Consider the following 15,822-nt stretch of genomic DNA (forward strand, 5'->3'; position numbering starts at 1 on the left):
TCCTCTCCATCCACCCAACCGGTTACTATCAGTTCTCTTTGTTCGAGAAATCAAGATTCTAGCTCACCAGGAAATCACCCTGCATTCTCGTTAGTCCGTAGTCACAGTGTCCGGCAGCTCCGAAGGAATCAACGCGTGGAAGCGATGCACCTCGACCGAGCATCGAAATACACCAAACCCACACCCCGCCTCCTTACTATGCACGCTATACGGACTAATGACCGTTTCTGTCATAACCACCACCTGGATATCCAGCCACCACGAGCTGAAATTTCCTCTTCCATTCCGTCAGCAGCTTATGCTTAATGTCCCTGGCTGTTTGGTGGTATTGACCTGGGCGATTTCCGGATTAATACTGACTTTCTACCGTGCTGACTGGGGGCCAAAACGGGACCCCATCCGCGGCTCTGCTGCCGGGCTCAACTTAGGCCTTATCAGTGGCCATTAATTTTAGAAGGCCCCGGTGCGCGTGGTTCAACAATACGAGCGCCTTGGTAAGCGCTCGGACCTGGGCTCGAACCATTCGACCGGCTTCTCCCCCTGTCATGCAAGAGAAAGTTCAAATTATGCTTGGCCTGCCTTACGCACTTCCAGTCTGAGGCTGTCTGGAGAAGCACTTTAGTTTCGATTTGATACTATGACGGCCAGCGTGCTTGGGCCCAAGTTAGGGTGTATAAAGGCTCAAACGACCCTCAGTTCTGGGGCGAGGTTTCATCTTCAAGTTTCAACAACCTTGATGATCCGTGCATTGGCCCTTGCTTGTTCTTGCAACATTCTGTTGTTGACGATCTACCGTGCCAATGGATTGTGAAGATCATACCGACATGGCGTATACTCCCCCACTCTCGTCACGCTCTGGCAGCAGGATGCGAAACCAACCGCCCCAGGAAACAGTCAAGCAGTTTTGGACTGACTTCAATTCCAAATTTCCTGGAATGGTCAACACTGTCCTGCCGGACAATCCTTATGCGCGCACAAAGGCTGCGAGGACCGCCGACCTGAAGGGAAAGATTCAAGCTCAGGTGGCCGGTAAATCGTACGAACAAGCACGGAAAGAATGCCAACGCTCCGTTGAGCGCATCGCCACGGAATGCGAACGGCTGAACCAGAAGTACTCGGATCCTCATTTTGACATCGCATCGGATCTCAAGCGCGGGAGGAGAGATTACCTCGATGGGTTGATGGACAAGAATCTGGAAATGCGGCCTAAGGGGGTGAAGAGGGTCACGGTGAGTTCGGAAACTCCAAGAAGGCCATTTGTTGTTTTGCAATCGACAGATATTGACTATCTTTCCATCACTAGGAAATTTTTGAAAAACCGCAGTTCTACGTCAACGGGCCTACTGCGTCTGATGTACGCCAAGGTCGCGACGGTGACTGTTGGCTAATGGCTGCGCTATGCACAATGGGAAACAAAGAAGGCTTGATTGAGAATGTTTGTGTGGCTCGGAACGAGAAAGTTGGCGTGTACGGATTTGTGTTCTACAGAGGTAGGGGTACCCCGACTCGATGAGTTAGATCGGAGACTGACATGTCCTAAGATGGGGATTGGCAACAATGTATTGTGGACGACAAGTTGTATCTGCGTGCAGCTGATTATTATGAATCTGTGGATGAGCGGCCGATATGGGATGACATCAACCGGAAGGACACCGAAGAAGAATATCGCAAAGCCTGGCAGACCGGCTCTCGAGCTTTGTACTTCGCTCAGTGCGTGGATGAGAATGAGACATGGCTGCCTTTGCTGGAGAAAGCCTACGCCAAGGCTCATGGTGACTACTCTGCGATCGAGGGTGGATTCGTGGGGTAAGATGCATATTACTCGTTGTGAACCACAGATGCTAATACTTGCGTTACAGCGAAGCTCTAGAGGACCTGACGGGTGGAGTCACCTCTGATATCCTGTCAAGCAATATCTTGGACAAAGATCGTTTCTGGAATGAGGAGCTCATGAAGGTCAACAAGGAGTTTCTCTTTGGCTGTGGCTGTGGTCTTTTCTCTAACTGGCTGGACCCAAGCTATCGAGGGCCCCCAAGAGACAGGAAGGGCATTTCAGAGAACCATTCCTATTCCATCATGGAGGCGCGGGAGATAGATGGACATCGCTTGCTACGACTGCGGTAAGTTAATCTGGCCTGCGCTGCAAGCATGATCCTAAGACATTGTTAGGAACCCCTGGGGCAAAAAGGAATGGAACGGCGCCTGGAGCGACGGTTCTGAACAATGGACAGCCGAGTGGATGGAGAAATTAGGACACAAATTCGGTAATGATGGTGTAGGTATCCTCATTCCTGCAAGCAGGCAATGCAGCATGTTAACCGTTGACCGTACTGCAGTTCTTCTGGATCTCATACGATGATCTGCTCAAAAAGTACCAGCACTTCGATCGTACTCGTCTTTTCGATGATGACTGGACAGTAACTCAGCAATGGACGACCTTGAATGTCCCCTGGTCTGCCGACTATCACAACACCAAGTTCGCGCTCAACGTGAGCAAAGGTGGACCTGTAGTCATCGTCCTTTCGCAGGTACAGTTGCAACAGCTCCTTTTCTAGGTTACTAGGTCACTGACCATGACCCCAAAGCTCGATGACCGGTATTACAAAGGACTAGCTGGTGAATACGACTTTTCCCTGAAATTCCGCCTGCAAAAAGAAGGCGAGGACGACTACTTTGTGCGCAGCCACAGTAGCGATCTCATGTACCGCGGTGTGAACGTCGAAGTCGATCTCGAGCCAGGCCGCTACCATGTCCTTATGAAGGTCACGGCCTATCGCGACAACGAGAAAATGCCCACCGAGGACGTTGTGCGCAGCCTCGCCCCGACGCGACGGGAGAAGTTGATGCAAATCGGTCTATCATACGACCTCGCCCACGCCAAGAGCATCGTCCCCGAGACGGACAACGAGAAACGAGCTCGCGAGGAGCGGGAAGAGCGGCACCGGGCCGCTGAACGGCGCAAGCTCCGGGAGGAGACCAAAAAGCGACTTCAGAAGCAGTGGATTCGCGACCGCAAGCGAGAAGCCCGAAGCCATCGACGCGAGGAGCGAGCGCTCGCCGAACAGGCTGCGCGGGCGGCGGCGGCCGGCCATCGCAGCAACAACAACAACAACAACAACCAGGATGCGGACGCCGCGGAGCATACCGACGGCGGCCATAACATCGATCACCATGTTGAGGCGCAAATCCCGACGGAGAACGGCTCGATCCCTACGATCCAGGTTAGCAGCTCTCATGTTGTGAACGGCCAGGACCACATCAGGGGCCGCGTCTCCCTCTCCATCCGTGACAAGCGCTCTCCCGTCCACACGCCCAACCCCGATCTCCAGTACCTGGAAGGCTTTGAGTTCGATTCCGATCTGGATATGCCGCCAGAGGAGCCGAAGACCCCCGCCCGCACTCTGTCTTACAATAGCGAGGAGGTGGACGCGAACGGGGATCCGTGGAATGCTGTCTGCGTGGTGGGCTTGCGGGTGTACTCCAAGGACTCGGAGTTGTCACTGGAGGTTCTCCGTCCGGTGCCGGAGGATGAGACGGAGGCGTGTCTGGATATGGACGATCCGGCTGTGAGTGCGACGTCAGAAAAGCAGTCTCGTTGAGAGGGAGTAATTAAGCAGCGCGGTGTGCAATTTGCAGGGGATCATTTTCATCCTGGTCAGCATCACTTTATCTAGAGTGTAGAAATGTTCAACAATCTCATTTACATCATCTCGCGCCTTGAAAATATTGAATGATTCGAATCATACTGCTTTTCCTAGTTGCATGCTAATCATGGAGCCTAACATATATAGCAGAACAATACCCTGGGTACAACTGGTTTCTCACGAAAGAAGGAAGCAAGAAGCACATTCCCAAACATTCCAAAGGGACCAAGACCCTAGTATCCTCAAAATATTTTCAGTCGAAGTAAATAACGCATAAATCATATATCATATCCTCTGCCACGCCTGTCCCCCCATCGCCACCAGCCGATTGAATAGCTGATCTCTCGCCCGCATCCCGGTCACATGGAACATCTGGCCTTCCTCCATCCCAGTGATCACGAGCCCATCCATCGACTCCTTGCTCCCCGCCGCCAACTCGACTATCAACTTCCCCTTCCACCCCAGTCCTTCCGTCTTTCGAAGTCCCTTGATTTTATTGACTGGGAGCTGGAACAGCACCGTTCCCTTCTTCTGGTGCTCGAGTCTGCGGTCTTCCAATGTTGCCGAGTGGAGGGTGCTGAAGTAGAGGGTCGCAGTTGGGGTTGCTTCTGCCGGTGGTGCTGCTACTTCTTGTTGCTTGCCCTCGTTCTCCTCATTATTCTGAGACGTAGGGAGGTCTGTTGCTAGTGCGGCGACGTGAGAGTAGTCTATGACCAAGGTGCCGCGTTTGCGCTCGTATTTGGCGTCAAATGTGTCCGGGCCGGAGGTCTCCCAATCCCAGTTGCGGCGGTGCATGGTTAGGAGGAGGCGCCGGGTGCCCTGGGTGGCACCGGCGATGGCCATGGCTTGGTTGAAGGCGAACTGGCCTTTTGTGGCGAGAGTGACGGTTGTTTGGAGGATGCGGAGGAGACGGGGGAGGAAACTTTTGCGCTTGGATGTCGTTGGGGGACCAAATGGAGATGTGGCCGTTGTGGTGGTGGTAGCCGTGGCACCGTCAGTCGAGGCGGTTGTCATGAGGCTGGTTGTGCTGGCTGCTGCAGATGCGGCTGCGGTGGCTGTGATCTTGAGCTTGTCCTTGTAAGTGATCCAGGTTTGTATGGGGTTATTAGAGTGGGACTGGACGGAGGATGGTGGAGAGGGGAGCGGGGTGTTGTTGGTTTCGCAAAGCCGGAGCAGGGTGAGGGTTAATTGGGCGTTCGTAGGAATGTCCTTGAGAAGAGTTCTAGATGATTTTCGAAATCAGCATGTCGCCCTCATTACTAGGGCTCGTCTGTCAAATATACATACTCTCGTGGATCGAGGAACCTCTTCCAGTCTGGAATCTTTTTGTTCAGGTAGTTCATCGAGTACTCAAGGACGGGGCCACCGAAAAAGACAAAGCCGAGTGTGAAGCTGTTGGCCCCGACGATGAAGTCGTTTGACACAAAACGTGTGATCAAGCAGATAGAGAAAAGAACCGCGACTAGGTGGATCTGCGCTGTCACCGAGGAGAAGGGTGGTGTTGGTGAAAGAGCGCTGATATATGGTCAGAACGGGCGGGTAGTGAGCGTATGGAGTGCATGCGGGGTCTCACTTAGAGAACATCTCGTACATGTCCGTACCGTCGCTGATAATATGCATTGCTTGAGTGGTATAGTTCGCCACCGCTCTTCTCATAGACTTCTTGGTTTCATCTCCTGTCCCCGCAGCATCTGGAATGGCATTGACTTCAGTGGTCGACTCTGATGCCAGAGTCTCTTCTAGACTGTCACCGTTGGTTTCCTGGCCATGTTTACTTGCCGCGGTCTTCACAGCAATCTTGGCAATGTTGTTGATGAGACTGTTGGCTTCCTGCTCGTCAGCCTCGCCCTTGTGCTTCTTGGTTTGAGCTGTGGTTTGCTGTGGCTGGGTCTCAATTCCAACGTCTGCAGTAGGTGGACCAGGGAACAACATGGGTCGTATCGACGGAAACAGAATCAGAGCAGCTAGAAGCAGCGATAAGACAGGAATGAGACTACCGTAAAGCCATGCGATGAAGTAGATCTGAGAATCATCAGCAATCCATAGAGCGTCTAGCGGACAAAGACAGCCTACTACACAAAAGGCTGAGGTACGGCGAGGCTCATTCCACGACCGCAGCCTGGCAAGATGACCATAGAAAGTAATCAGCCCTGGAATTACGGAGACGTAAAATCTTTCAAAGGTGATCCGCACTTTCTCGGGCGGGAACTGTTCATGTTCGATTGGTTTGAGATCAAGATCATCCGCCCGAGACTCGGATGTAGCTTGAACATTGTAGATTTGCTTGACGACTATCAGTTTATACTATAGCGGGGCTGCAGGCATTGGGTGGCGGTATACCTTGTTGAAACGTCGTATCAACAGCCACAAGTCCTCATCTGGCACGCCAGGTACAAGGTCATCCTGGGTGGATTTCGTGGAGGTGTTGGGTCGTGCGCCTGCCATGTCACGGCGGCTGTCGTTACCTGTGCTGCAACAGATGTACCTCCACTTGAGTCCTTAGAGGAATTTGGCAACTTCTTGCCGTTACCTTGATTCTGGATATGACACTGAAGCCGTTATATTGTCGAGTACGTTGAATTTGTGTTGGCGCGCGGTCCAGGCACTCATAAAGTACCAGACAATCAATCAGGCGGGGGTGGATATCGTTGACATCATTGGCTGAAACAGTCGATCAGTGCATGCATCAACTAGGCCGGGCTATGACCAGAGGTGCCTATCAGGATCGGACAAGACGATGGTGGACTCGCTGAGGCTGAAGTAAGGAGAGCTGGCTGTTTTTGTCTTCGCCACGGTAGTATAGCCCATTCTCTCGTGGCTTTGCTGTTGCTTGGCGTCATTGTTGGGATGCCCTCCATGAAGCATGTCTCGAGAGTCTAGTGAATCAGAATAAATCGCTGCTCCACATTCATTTAAAAGCATCAATCAAACTGTAGGAAGGGACTTTATAAAGATATTGAGATGGATCTCATGTGAATTTCAAAACTTCCAGCTGGAAATTGGATGGGGATGAACTGAATAAATAGGTGACTGCCTAATTGGGAAATTACCTCGGATGTAGCATCATTACCGCATGCAGTTAGCGCGTGTCTGCTCCGGGGAGCCAGTCAAACCAGTCAAACCAGTCAAACGCCGTTGAAACAATGCTTACTTCCTCGACTTCATCTCCATCTGCTGTGCTTTTCTTGTAGATAGAGTGTCCAGGGTGTTATGCGCCAATTGTTCTGCTCACTGCCAGGGCTGCCCTCAGTGAGATACTACACCGCCGTCCTTGCGTGGCAACCTCGATCTACCCGCTGCTTCTGCAGAAGCGCGCGACTCGCGTCATCGACGTATAGCAAGTATGCCATCAATGTCCCGGTAGGGAATAATGGGCAGATCGCCTTGGAGTAAGCTCGAACACCCAACCACTCTTCGCGAGACAATCGCTTATCAGAGCCGGACACCTGACAAACCGCAGAGTAACCCACCCGAATGGCTCCTCGGTCCAGAACGGAAATGTAATCATCTATCTACCACCGGGCCCGGTGTTCAATCAATCTGGAATGATTGATGCCTCCGAGCCAAGCGGCCATGACACAGTTTCATCTGCGCAAGATGCTACCGGCTTATCGCTGGCTCAAGCCCTGGCCTCTAGCACTCTCTCAACCGTAGTAACCATCAACTACCGGCTGGGCCGTGCCCCAAGCTCACAATCTCAAGACGCACTAAGGATAGAGCCCGCCGCATCGAGCACTGCGGAAGATACACCAACCAGCACAGAACCAGCCGCACCTGAGCACGGCCTGTATCAATATCCGACGCCAATCCACGACACCCTCGCCGGCTTCGACTGGGTGCACCAGAACCTCCAGCCCCAGCGCCTAGGAGTCATTGGCACGCACATCGGCGGCTCCCTCGCCATCATGCTCTCCCTGACTGAAGCGCAGCTCGTCCACGCCGTCGCCGCACTCGAACCCGTCGCTGACTGGACCGCCCTCGACGACCACTGCTTACAATCCGTGCCCGAAGCCACGGAGCCGAGTCCGCCAACAGCAACAACAACAGCAACAACAACAACCGCAGCAGAAGGAAAGCGAACCGCACACTCCAGCCGCAGCAGGAAACCACCAATCCCCACCGCGCCGCACGACCTGGTGCCCCTTCTCCACGCCCGCCGAATTTACTTCACGACCCCCGAGCGCTACTTCGACGCCTTCGCCTCCCCTCTCCTCTTCCTCCGCACCCCAGCCAAGGACGTCCCCCGCCTCTTCCCAGAGTATCTGACCGGCCCGGGCTACCCGATCCCGGTCTTGCAACCGAAAACCTCGCAGGAACTCTTCGAAGAAAGCGTGTACAAATTCTACCCCAGCCTCTCAGACAGCAGCATGTCGGCGTTGTCCGCCCACACATCCTCCTCCTCCTCCTCCTCCTCCTCTGAGAGCAGCCCGGAAACCCCCTCGCCACGGCCGTCCCCCTTGCTTTCTTACCTCAGCAGGAAGGCCACAGCTGCCGCTACCGCCGCCACCAGCGCCACCGCCAACCAAGAGCATGACGAAGGAGAAGGAGGAGGAGGAGAAAGAGGAGCTGTAGATGATGACGAGGCGGCGAACCAAAGTCCCGTGCGGCGTAGAAGGAGCGTCCTGCGATGGCCGCCCTATGGCCTGGATTACGGGATCAGCGGGCCCGCGGTGTTGAACCACCCCAGCCGAGGTGTAAAGCGCTTGGACGTGACGCTGCCGTGGGTGCGCGTATTTGCACGCGGTGGTGGTGGCGACGGGGGCGGCGGTGGCATGGTCAGAAACAGCAGTATGCTGGGGGCTCCGTCCTCCGTACGCGAGATTCTGGCAAAACGCAAGTCTCGTGCGGGTAAGAGGAAGACGTATGCGGATCGTGTCCTGGCTCACCAGGCGGTTGATGTGGTTGATGTCATGCGGCGGGCTTGTTTCTGGGGGCGGGAGAAAGGGTTCGGGGAGAGCAGAGTCTCGCTTGTGGAGGTCGGAGAGGAGGTGTGGCCTGCCTCTGCAGAAAAGTTTGCTGGCGAGTGGCTGCGGGAGGTGATGCTGGAGGCTGCTGGCAAGAATAAGCGTTGAACTGTGGTTTGCCTCCCTGTGTACATTATATGGATAGATCAACGGGTCGGCATTAGTGTCTAGAGTCTCGAGTCTGGGATCATCTTGTGAGCTCAAGCAAGTCTACTACGGGATATGCGAGCACCCTTGTTAGTGATAGAGATTTCTAGAAGAGGGATGCACGTGGAAATCTTTTCTGTAGATCACATTCTGAGTCATATGGAACTAATACACATATTGAACTGACTTGGACACCGATGGCACGGGCAGACTAAATTACCAGTCACCGGTAGGCTTGAGCGCCTCGTTCTGAATCACCTCAACCCAGTATCCATCAGGGTCAAGGACGAAAGCCACGTTCCTCATGCGACCATCAGTGAGACGTTTCTTCCAGTTGACATTCAGCTTCTCGAAGCGTTCGCAGGCGGCATTCAAGTCATCAACCGCGACACCTAGGATAGATTAGCAAGTGACCCACCCAAGTAGGAACGCAAGGAATGGTTATGGGACTTACAGATGTGACCGAAGCCCTGAGGCTCAGAGTTACCGTCGTGATAGACCTTTCCTTCTTGCTTCTCGGTGCCGTAGTTCCAGGTGAGCTCGAGCAGACCCTCCCACTCGGCGACGGGGTTCTTGGCATCCTTCTTGAGCTCAGGGTTCGAGGAGGGGTAGCCGAGAAAGTACAGGTTGAAGCCAGCCTCCTTGTTCTCACTGGTGCGCAGCAGATTCAGGCCCAAAACCTCCTGGTACCACTTGAGGCTGGCCTCGGCATCCTTGACGCGGAGCATGGTGTGGTTAAAGCGGTAGCTGCCCGGGTCAGTAGTGGTGCCAACGTCCTCATTGTGGCGGCGGATGATCTCGACCCAGTATCCATCAGGGTCCTTGACGAAGGCAATGTGGCGCATCCGGCCTTCGGTGAGCTTCTTCTGGAATTGGTAGCCCGCCTCCTCCAAGCGCTTGCAGGCCTGCTCGATGTTGTCGACGGAGATGGCGATGTGGCCAAAGCCGCGGTGCGGCTCGGTGTTGCCGTTGTTCACGCTGTAGTTGGGGTCGGTCTCAGTGCCATAGTTGTGCGTGAGCTCCAGCACGCCGTTGCGGTCGGTGAAGTGGCTCTCGCCCTGCAGGGACTGGGGGCCATTGTAGCCCAAAAAGTAGAGGGAGAACTTGTTCTCGGGGAAATCGAGGCGCTGCAGCTGATTGAGGCCGAGGAACTTGTAGAACTCCACTGGGACCGGGAACGTTCGTTAGTCGAGCCTGATTGTGTCGCCTGCATTGGTTTGGAACTGGGGGGACGAGCACGCACGGGATTTTTGCGGGTCCTTGACCCGGATCATGGTGTCTATTGTTCCCTCATGTCGGTGGTTAGTTGAATTATTGTCTAGTCGGCCCAAGATCGCACAAGCACTAACGGTGAAGCTTATACTTGTTTGTATCGGTCGCCATGGTTGCGAATGATCGACTGGTTCCTGCAATGATCCCAGACTGGTTAGCAGCAGCTTCGAAGTGGGGTACAGTATAAGCTCGGAGATGGGTTGAAGATCATACCAGACACAATGGAGAATCGAGGAATGAGGACCCGGGAGAAAGAGGAGCGCAAGAATGGAAGGGAGAACATGAATGGAGGAGAGAGGACAAGAAGGAGGGGTCGATTGGAGGAGACTAACAACCTAGTTTAAATAAACGATAGGTAGTTCACTAAAGAAATGAGGAGAACCCGTTGAAAATTGAGGTGGGGGCGCCCGTGTATGACGCTATCTTATTAATCCATCGCCATGATTGATTAACTAGTCATTGAACACGGTGACACGCAAAATGAAGCTATTCCCGGTCACTGATCGTGAAAGGCCACGAATGGTATAATTGAAAGAGAAGTTGTTCTTTTGCCAGTGACTCCAGGCATGTTTCAATCTTGGAGGTTGTCATAGATTGACGTAGTAGGGAGTGTTGTATACTAGTAATCACTAGTCCAGAGAGTCAGCTGCCGGGAACTGTAGGTACCTCAATTGGGGATGATTTGGAGAGGCTTTTGCCGCTACTGTCCAAAGCTGATGCCGATTTATGACATAGCTCCGTTCCAAAGTGTTCTTCGGTGTGTTGTATGTGCTGAGTAGGTCTACTAATCGTAGTAGTTACTCTTCCTCATCCTCGGATGGCTGCAAAGGCGGTGACAAAAGCGGGGGAATTTCCCCTCATGACTTGGGGGATTCTGCCGGGAGTATGAGCGGGTGGTCAGTGTTTCTCTCTCTCTCTCTCTCTCTCTCCGACTCTCTCCCCCTCTCTGTCTCACTCGCTGCCTGTCCTCGGTCTGTTGGCTTCATTCCATTCTCCGCTTCCTCTCCACTGCAAGCCATTCCACTGCATCTTGTTCTGCATCTTGTTTTCAGATACATTATATTAAGGTTTGTGCTTCCTGCTCTTTCCCCCCCGCCCCCCCCTCTCTCCGTTTGCCTTATAGAATCCTCTAGGATCATCCTTCGCCAGATGATCATCGCATACGCGGCAGAAGTCGGTCTCGCGCTTGTTGGCTCCCTGGACAGCCACGCCCCCAAACCTTCTTCCCTTTTCTTTTTTTTCTCCTCGCTTGCTCTTATCTCACCTATCATGCTGCTTCGTGTTCTTGCATTTGCCTATATTGCCTCTTATGCTGGCAATGCAGCCGGGGCCGTCATTCCTCTCTGAGACATGCGCCCTCCGGCAGCGCCAGCTTCCCCGTGTCCTGGGACGTCATTGAGCTACCAACCCGCTGCCTATAACCATAGCGTGATATAAAATGTGAAAAGAGCCTAGGTCTACCAGCTGTCTGCCTAAAACCAGCCTTGCGCAAACCAAAGCGTCCTGTTCCCCTCGCATATCACTTAATGTATTACCCTCAGAGGCTTGTCTTTGATCATTGAATCTATTACCACGAAACCATAGCGTACGATGCTTGGACACTGTCTTTGTCGCATCCTTCTCCCATTGTTCTCAAGATCAAACCGGACTATTACTGCTGCACAGTAAAATGACTGAATTCAAGCATCCAGTTCGACCAGGCTATTCTAGCCGGAAAATCAGCGCTCTCCCCGAATCTCCGTACAGTCCATATTGGAAACGAAGTTCAGCCCAATACGCTCAAGATTTGCTCGGATACTCGGAAGAACCGATTGAGTACGACCACAACGATCGCGACTACTGGGACAACTGTTTCTTCTTCCCAGAGGACTGCTCGTGGTCCCCGCCCAAAGACTGGATCATCGAAGAGCACATCACCCGCAGCAATAACACCACACCACAAGCTTGTCACGACCCGTCCTTGGACGAGACCGTTGCCATGATTCCTGGACTTCCGGATATCAAGATGTTGGACGCGGAGGCGCTCAGTGACCTTCTCGAGGACAATCTCTCGCCTCCTGAAATCACCTCGATAATGTATGTCCTGCATCATTCCCCAGGCACCCTCCTACCAGACGCCTACCTGCTGACCACTTATAATCCTCGACAGAGTCTTTTCTACCAACGGCGCCATTTTCGCATACGCCTCGACTCTCCCATCCCGTCAGCTCCGGAACCTAAGCGCCACATACGGCGCAGCCTATACCTGCTATGCAAAGAACGCCTCAACGGGCAACCTCACCGGCGTCAACCCTGCCAGCCACCCTTCGTCATACGTGACCACTCCCTCTGTATCACTCGGCGACGTCGGATCAATTGTCTTCGAGCTCGACGACTCCGTAGCCGTCGTCACCCCGATAGCCGACAAGGTCCTCCTTGCCGCCATCGGACCCTCAAAATTGGGCAGCAACAGCGCCCAGGATGCATCCGCCAGCACCCCGAACGGCCACGCACACGCGACTCCAAACGGCTCCACGCACCAACACAACCACAATCACCATGCATCAGGCGCAAACACCCCCGACTCCACCTCCAATGCCACCCACAACGTCCGCACCTACGCCAGCGTCGTATCCTCCAACGCCGGGGGTGGCGGCCGAAGTAACGGCACCAGTGCTCCCGGAGGTGACACAAGCGACTCACAAATAGACTCGCACCTAGAAACCCAATACGAGATCGACCGCAGCAGCGACCTTGCCCGTCTCGCCACGTTGAATCTCTCCGCGTCCCCATCGATCCTCCTTGCCTTGGAGTCCAAATCTGCCGCTCTAGGTCGGTTTCTGAGTCAGAAGTTAGAAGACCTAGAAAGCCCAGAAGACTTCTAAATCAAGCAAAGAAAAATAAAGAAAAGACAAGAGAGAGAAAAGAGACTAAAGCAAGTACCACTACTTCATCTCTTGTGCATCTTCTCAAGCCACCTCCGAACGCCAGAGTGGTACTTCCACAAACCCTTGTCAATCTTGTTTGCTTCTCCTTTTTCTTCTTCATTATACCTAGTCTGCAGCAAGTTACATACCTGTTCACCTTGAATCATACAGCCCTCGATCGTCCTTTATATTCTTTGAGCGGGTTCATGATATCATCATCTCATCGTGATCGTTTTTCTTCTTTCTGCTGATAACTATCATCAGTTGTCTGCTACCGGTCGGATCTTTGAGTATCTGGGTTATGTTTTTATTATGTTGTATGGCGTTTGCAACGTCTATTGTTTGTAACTAAACCCCGCCGGTAGTTTGGATGTATTGAATACGTCTCGCACCTTTGTTCATAGAAGGAAAATACTGCATTACTTAAATGTTACATCAGATGGGGAGGGCTCATTAGCCAGATTAGTAACAAAAGCATCAACAGTCAAAAGTTAAATACATTAGAACCCAAGACTTTCTAGAGTAACAGTAGGGCAGTGCTCGGTGAGTGGAAAGCAGACATAAGAAACACCCACATACATACGTCACGTTACGCGCTGCAGTAGTAAACTGGAGGTAGTCAAATGGGTGGAAATATGGCGCTTGGGAAGATCAGAGACGAAAGGCGAAATGGGTCACCGCCAAACAAACTTGAGCAAAACAGAAAGTAGCAAGGACCGGCTGGAATCCAAAAAGTAGGATTGGAATCGCAAGACCGACAGAGCTCTCTCAGGCGGTCTTCTCAACAATAGGCGAAGGGACTTGGGCGCCAGACGCTGTAGCGGTCGTGGGGTTGGCGGTGGTCGGCAGAGTGCCGGTACCGCTGGTATCAGTGCGGGTGATGCCGGCGGGCGCAGCGCTGGTGGGGGCGGCGCTGGCAGGGGTGACGGGGGTCTGGGCCTGGCTGACGCCGCCGGCGGAAGCAGCTTCCTTCTCGGCGTAGGCCGGGGGCTGGTTCGTATCGATGGCGGCAGGGGTAGTCGGCGATGTCGCGGTGCTGCTGCTCGTGTGCATGGGACCACGAGTGGCGTCCTTGATGATGGTCCACCATTTCTCGGCCTCGTTCGGATTGGTGGCCTTGAAGCTCAACTCGGTGTTGGTGTGAAAGGCGTTTCCGACTTTGCCGCCGGAGACATCCTTGCCCTTGACGTTGAACTTGACGCCGTCGATGGCACCGATCACGCAGTCGGGAAGGTACAGGGACAGTTCAGGATGGGGGTCCTTTCGGAGGTCATCGTTGTCCTTGAACTCGTGCAGGTAGCGGGCGGGGGTCACAACATAGTATCCACTGCTGTAGCCCTTGAGCATGGCGCGGGACTTACGCTCAAGGAGGCCTTCAATGAGCGGCTTGGTAGCACGGTGGTCCTGGTTGGGGAAGGTGATGTTGGAGAGGGATCTCGGAGGTGCGTCCGGATTGACGAGAATGTGGTCATTTCTGGTCATGAAGTTGACCCATTCGAAATCGGGAGGAACGCGCTGAGCGTTGGACAGTATGTCGCTGTACATGGCCCGATGGCGGTCGAGCTGGTTGCTCATGTAGATGGTGAATTGCTCCATGGCGCTCTGGACGGTTTGCAGGACATGAGCCTCGAATTGCTGGAAGTTGTTCTGCACTGCGATAATGTCTTGACGGTTGTTGTTCTCCTCGATGACCTGCTTGTTCAGGCGATGAACGACACCCCTCCGCAGGATGTAGGGGTCATGAGCGGTGTCAATCTTGTTACCGTGTGCTGCATCGAGCGTGGCTGTGTGCTGCGCAAGCAGTTCAATATGCTTCTGAGTGACACCGCGTGCCTTGTCAACAGCTTTGGCGCCCTTCGCAGCGCCACCCTGAAGCTCTTTGGACTTGGCCTTGATCTCCTTGTGGAGGCGCTCGAGGGTCGGTAGTACAGACCCCTTCAAATTCTTTTCCGAGTCGAGGTACAGGTTGACCATACCCTGCAGATCTCTTAACAGCCATTCTAAATGCGACAGAATCTCTTGTGCTAGCAGCATACCTGAGTATTAGAGCGGATATTCTCGAACCACGAAGCGACTCCACCCACGCTCTGGGAGAAATGGTGTCCTTCCCGGAGCGGCTCATTGACAGTCTGCGCATTAATTTTGACTCAATCAGCATCCGACGCTACACAGCGTACATGGTAGTTCTCGCGCACCTTCAAGACCTTCTCAAAATCCTTCGCCTGCGACTTTGAGAACTTGGCGGTGGACGAAACATAGTCCTCGAGGTATCCACACATGTGCTTCCAAGCCCGAAGACGTTCAAGGAGGAGGTTGGTCGTCTAACGCGTAACAAGAACCAATTAGCACAAGCCATTCGTCACAGATGCCTCATCGCTACATACCTCATTGCTGTCGGAGTCAGGAATGGCCTCGTCGTCACTGCCCGAGGTCCGTCGGGTCATGGTACTCCCGATGGTCGCCGTACGCTCCGGGAGCTTCTGCTCGATGGGACTGCCTGTAGCCGACATTGTTCCTGCAATGTTTATCGAGTGGTGGATGTTGTGCACAGGCGCCTGGTGCTTGGAGCGGTCGAATCAATCGAGGGTAGATGCGACAGGGGCAAAGAAAAATAACACTGCAGCTAAGCAGCTGTGGAGGAGCCGGAAGCGCGATCGGGAACTAGTGGGATGATTTAGGGGGGGGGGAAGCAGTTCCACGCTGAAGCGGAGGTGGGGCTTTGATGAGGGGACGGGATGAAAACTGCGAGTGTCAGTCACGAATTATGTACTTGAATGACGACGCCTGATGGAGAAGTAAGACAGGGATGGGTTCAAACAAAAGTGCATCACACACAGTCAGTCTATCCCAGTCAGAATGTGTAGGTTTGAAAGTAGATGAACCAAAGAA

At 53.4% G+C, this 15,822-nt stretch overlaps 7 protein-coding genes across 7 annotated transcripts; 4 read left to right on the plus strand and 3 right to left on the minus strand.

Moving 5' to 3' along the window:
• Positions 1 to 636: 636 nt before the first annotated feature.
• On the plus strand, positions 637 to 3,690 carry BP01DRAFT_356956 (calpain-like protein). The gene is made up of 7 exons (XM_025575080.1): positions 637 to 1,229; positions 1,304 to 1,490; positions 1,542 to 1,806; positions 1,860 to 2,120; positions 2,170 to 2,275; positions 2,337 to 2,528; positions 2,586 to 3,690. Exons 1-7 carry the CDS (start codon positions 825 to 827, stop codon positions 3,597 to 3,599), a joined length of 2,430 nt encoding a protein of 809 aa, XP_025431023.1. The 5' UTR covers positions 637 to 824; the 3' UTR covers positions 3,600 to 3,690.
• A 63-nt stretch (positions 3,691 to 3,753) lies between these two features.
• Positions 3,754 to 6,204, minus strand: BP01DRAFT_391992 (uncharacterized protein). Its single transcript, XM_025578112.1, has 5 exons — positions 5,985 to 6,204; positions 5,718 to 5,927; positions 5,218 to 5,666; positions 4,932 to 5,159; positions 3,754 to 4,866 (listed from the first exon to the last, which is right to left on the minus strand). Exons 1-5 carry the CDS (start codon positions 6,087 to 6,089, stop codon positions 3,930 to 3,932), a joined length of 1,929 nt encoding a protein of 642 aa, XP_025431024.1. The 5' UTR covers positions 6,090 to 6,204; the 3' UTR covers positions 3,754 to 3,929.
• Positions 6,205 to 6,797: 593 nt separating this feature from the next.
• On the plus strand, positions 6,798 to 8,842 carry BP01DRAFT_423594 (uncharacterized protein). Its single transcript, XM_025579630.1, has 2 exons — positions 6,798 to 7,033; positions 7,105 to 8,842. The coding sequence occupies exons 1-2, from the start codon at positions 6,855 to 6,857 to the stop codon at positions 8,714 to 8,716; spliced, it is 1,791 nt and encodes a 596-aa protein (XP_025431025.1). The 5' UTR covers positions 6,798 to 6,854; the 3' UTR covers positions 8,717 to 8,842.
• Positions 8,843 to 8,878: 36 nt separating this feature from the next.
• Positions 8,879 to 10,382, minus strand: BP01DRAFT_356960 (lactoylglutathione lyase GLO1). The gene is made up of 5 exons (XM_025575081.1): positions 10,241 to 10,382; positions 10,105 to 10,161; positions 9,999 to 10,034; positions 9,210 to 9,920; positions 8,879 to 9,147 (listed from the first exon to the last, which is right to left on the minus strand). Exons 2-5 carry the CDS (start codon positions 10,136 to 10,138, stop codon positions 8,972 to 8,974), a joined length of 957 nt encoding a protein of 318 aa, XP_025431026.1. The 5' UTR covers positions 10,139 to 10,161; positions 10,241 to 10,382; the 3' UTR covers positions 8,879 to 8,971.
• Positions 10,383 to 10,993: 611 nt separating this feature from the next.
• Positions 10,994 to 11,689, plus strand: BP01DRAFT_356961 (uncharacterized protein). Its single transcript, XM_025575082.1, has 2 exons — positions 10,994 to 11,094; positions 11,161 to 11,689. Exon 2 carries the CDS (start codon positions 11,177 to 11,179, stop codon positions 11,372 to 11,374), a length of 198 nt encoding a protein of 65 aa, XP_025431027.1. The 5' UTR covers positions 10,994 to 11,094; positions 11,161 to 11,176; the 3' UTR covers positions 11,375 to 11,689.
• On the plus strand, positions 11,536 to 13,343 carry BP01DRAFT_52257 (uncharacterized protein). The gene is made up of 2 exons (XM_025579921.1): positions 11,536 to 12,103; positions 12,177 to 13,343. Exons 1-2 carry the CDS (start codon positions 11,697 to 11,699, stop codon positions 12,889 to 12,891), a joined length of 1,122 nt encoding a protein of 373 aa, XP_025431028.1. The 5' UTR covers positions 11,536 to 11,696; the 3' UTR covers positions 12,892 to 13,343.
• A 2-nt stretch (positions 13,344 to 13,345) lies between these two features.
• BP01DRAFT_356963 (PH domain protein) lies at positions 13,346 to 15,809 on the minus strand. The gene is made up of 4 exons (XM_025575083.1): positions 15,318 to 15,809; positions 15,129 to 15,254; positions 14,970 to 15,062; positions 13,346 to 14,910 (listed from the first exon to the last, which is right to left on the minus strand). Exons 1-4 carry the CDS (start codon positions 15,441 to 15,443, stop codon positions 13,702 to 13,704), a joined length of 1,554 nt encoding a protein of 517 aa, XP_025431029.1. The 5' UTR covers positions 15,444 to 15,809; the 3' UTR covers positions 13,346 to 13,701.
• Positions 15,810 to 15,822: the final 13 nt, after the last annotated feature.

Source organism: Aspergillus saccharolyticus, assembly GCF_003184585.1.
Source record: "Aspergillus saccharolyticus JOP 1030-1 unplaced genomic scaffold BP01scaffold_16, whole genome shotgun sequence".
Classification (NCBI taxonomy): domain Eukaryota; kingdom Fungi; phylum Ascomycota; class Eurotiomycetes; order Eurotiales; family Aspergillaceae; genus Aspergillus; species Aspergillus saccharolyticus.

Bases quoted from the DNA above. Each gene is read 5' to 3' on its own strand.
- BP01DRAFT_356956 (XM_025575080.1), top strand. From the start codon at position 825: ATGGCGTATACTCCCCCACTCTCGTCACGCTCTGGCAGCAGGATGCGA. The intron at 1,807-1,859 runs GTAAGATGCATA...CTTGCGTTACAG, and splicing joins ATCGAGGGTGGATTCGTGGG to CGAAGCTCTAGAGGACCTGA. The intron at 2,121-2,169 runs GTAAGTTAATCT...AGACATTGTTAG, and splicing joins CATCGCTTGCTACGACTGCG to GAACCCCTGGGGCAAAAAGG.
- BP01DRAFT_391992 (XM_025578112.1), bottom strand. From the start codon at position 6,089: ATGGCAGGCGCACGACCCAACACCTCCACGAAATCCACCCAGGATGAC. The intron at 5,160-5,217 runs GTGAGACCCCGC...ACCATATATCAG, and splicing joins ATGTACGAGATGTTCTCTAA to CGCTCTTTCACCAACACCAC. The intron at 4,867-4,931 runs GTATGTATATTT...AAAATCATCTAG, and splicing joins AGGTTCCTCGATCCACGAGA to AACTCTTCTCAAGGACATTC.
- BP01DRAFT_423594 (XM_025579630.1), top strand. From the start codon at position 6,855: ATGCGCCAATTGTTCTGCTCACTGCCAGGGCTGCCCTCAGTGAGATAC. The intron at 7,034-7,104 runs GTAAGCTCGAAC...GACAAACCGCAG, and splicing joins AATGGGCAGATCGCCTTGGA to AGTAACCCACCCGAATGGCT.
- BP01DRAFT_356960 (XM_025575081.1), bottom strand. From the start codon at position 10,138: ATGGCGACCGATACAAACAAGTATAAGCTTCACC. The intron at 9,921-9,998 runs GTGCGTGCTCGT...TCCCGGTCCCAG, and splicing joins CAAGGACCCGCAAAAATCCC to TGGAGTTCTACAAGTTCCTC. The intron at 9,148-9,209 runs GTAAGTCCCATA...AATCTATCCTAG, and splicing joins TCAGGGCTTCGGTCACATCT to GTGTCGCGGTTGATGACTTG.
- BP01DRAFT_356961 (XM_025575082.1), top strand. From the start codon at position 11,177: ATGATCATCGCATACGCGGCAGAAGTCGGTCTCGCGCTTGTTGGCTCC.
- BP01DRAFT_52257 (XM_025579921.1), top strand. From the start codon at position 11,697: ATGACTGAATTCAAGCATCCAGTTCGACCAGGCTATTCTAGCCGGAAA. The intron at 12,104-12,176 runs GTATGTCCTGCA...AATCCTCGACAG, and splicing joins CCTGAAATCACCTCGATAAT to AGTCTTTTCTACCAACGGCG.
- BP01DRAFT_356963 (XM_025575083.1), bottom strand. From the start codon at position 15,443: ATGTCGGCTACAGGCAGTCCCATCGAGCAGAAGCTCCCGGAGCGTACG. The intron at 15,255-15,317 runs GTATGTAGCGAT...GTTACGCGTTAG, and splicing joins CTGACTCCGACAGCAATGAG to ACGACCAACCTCCTCCTTGA. The intron at 14,911-14,969 runs GTATGCTGCTAG...AGAGATCTGCAG, and splicing joins ATATCCGCTCTAATACTCAG to GGTATGGTCAACCTGTACCT.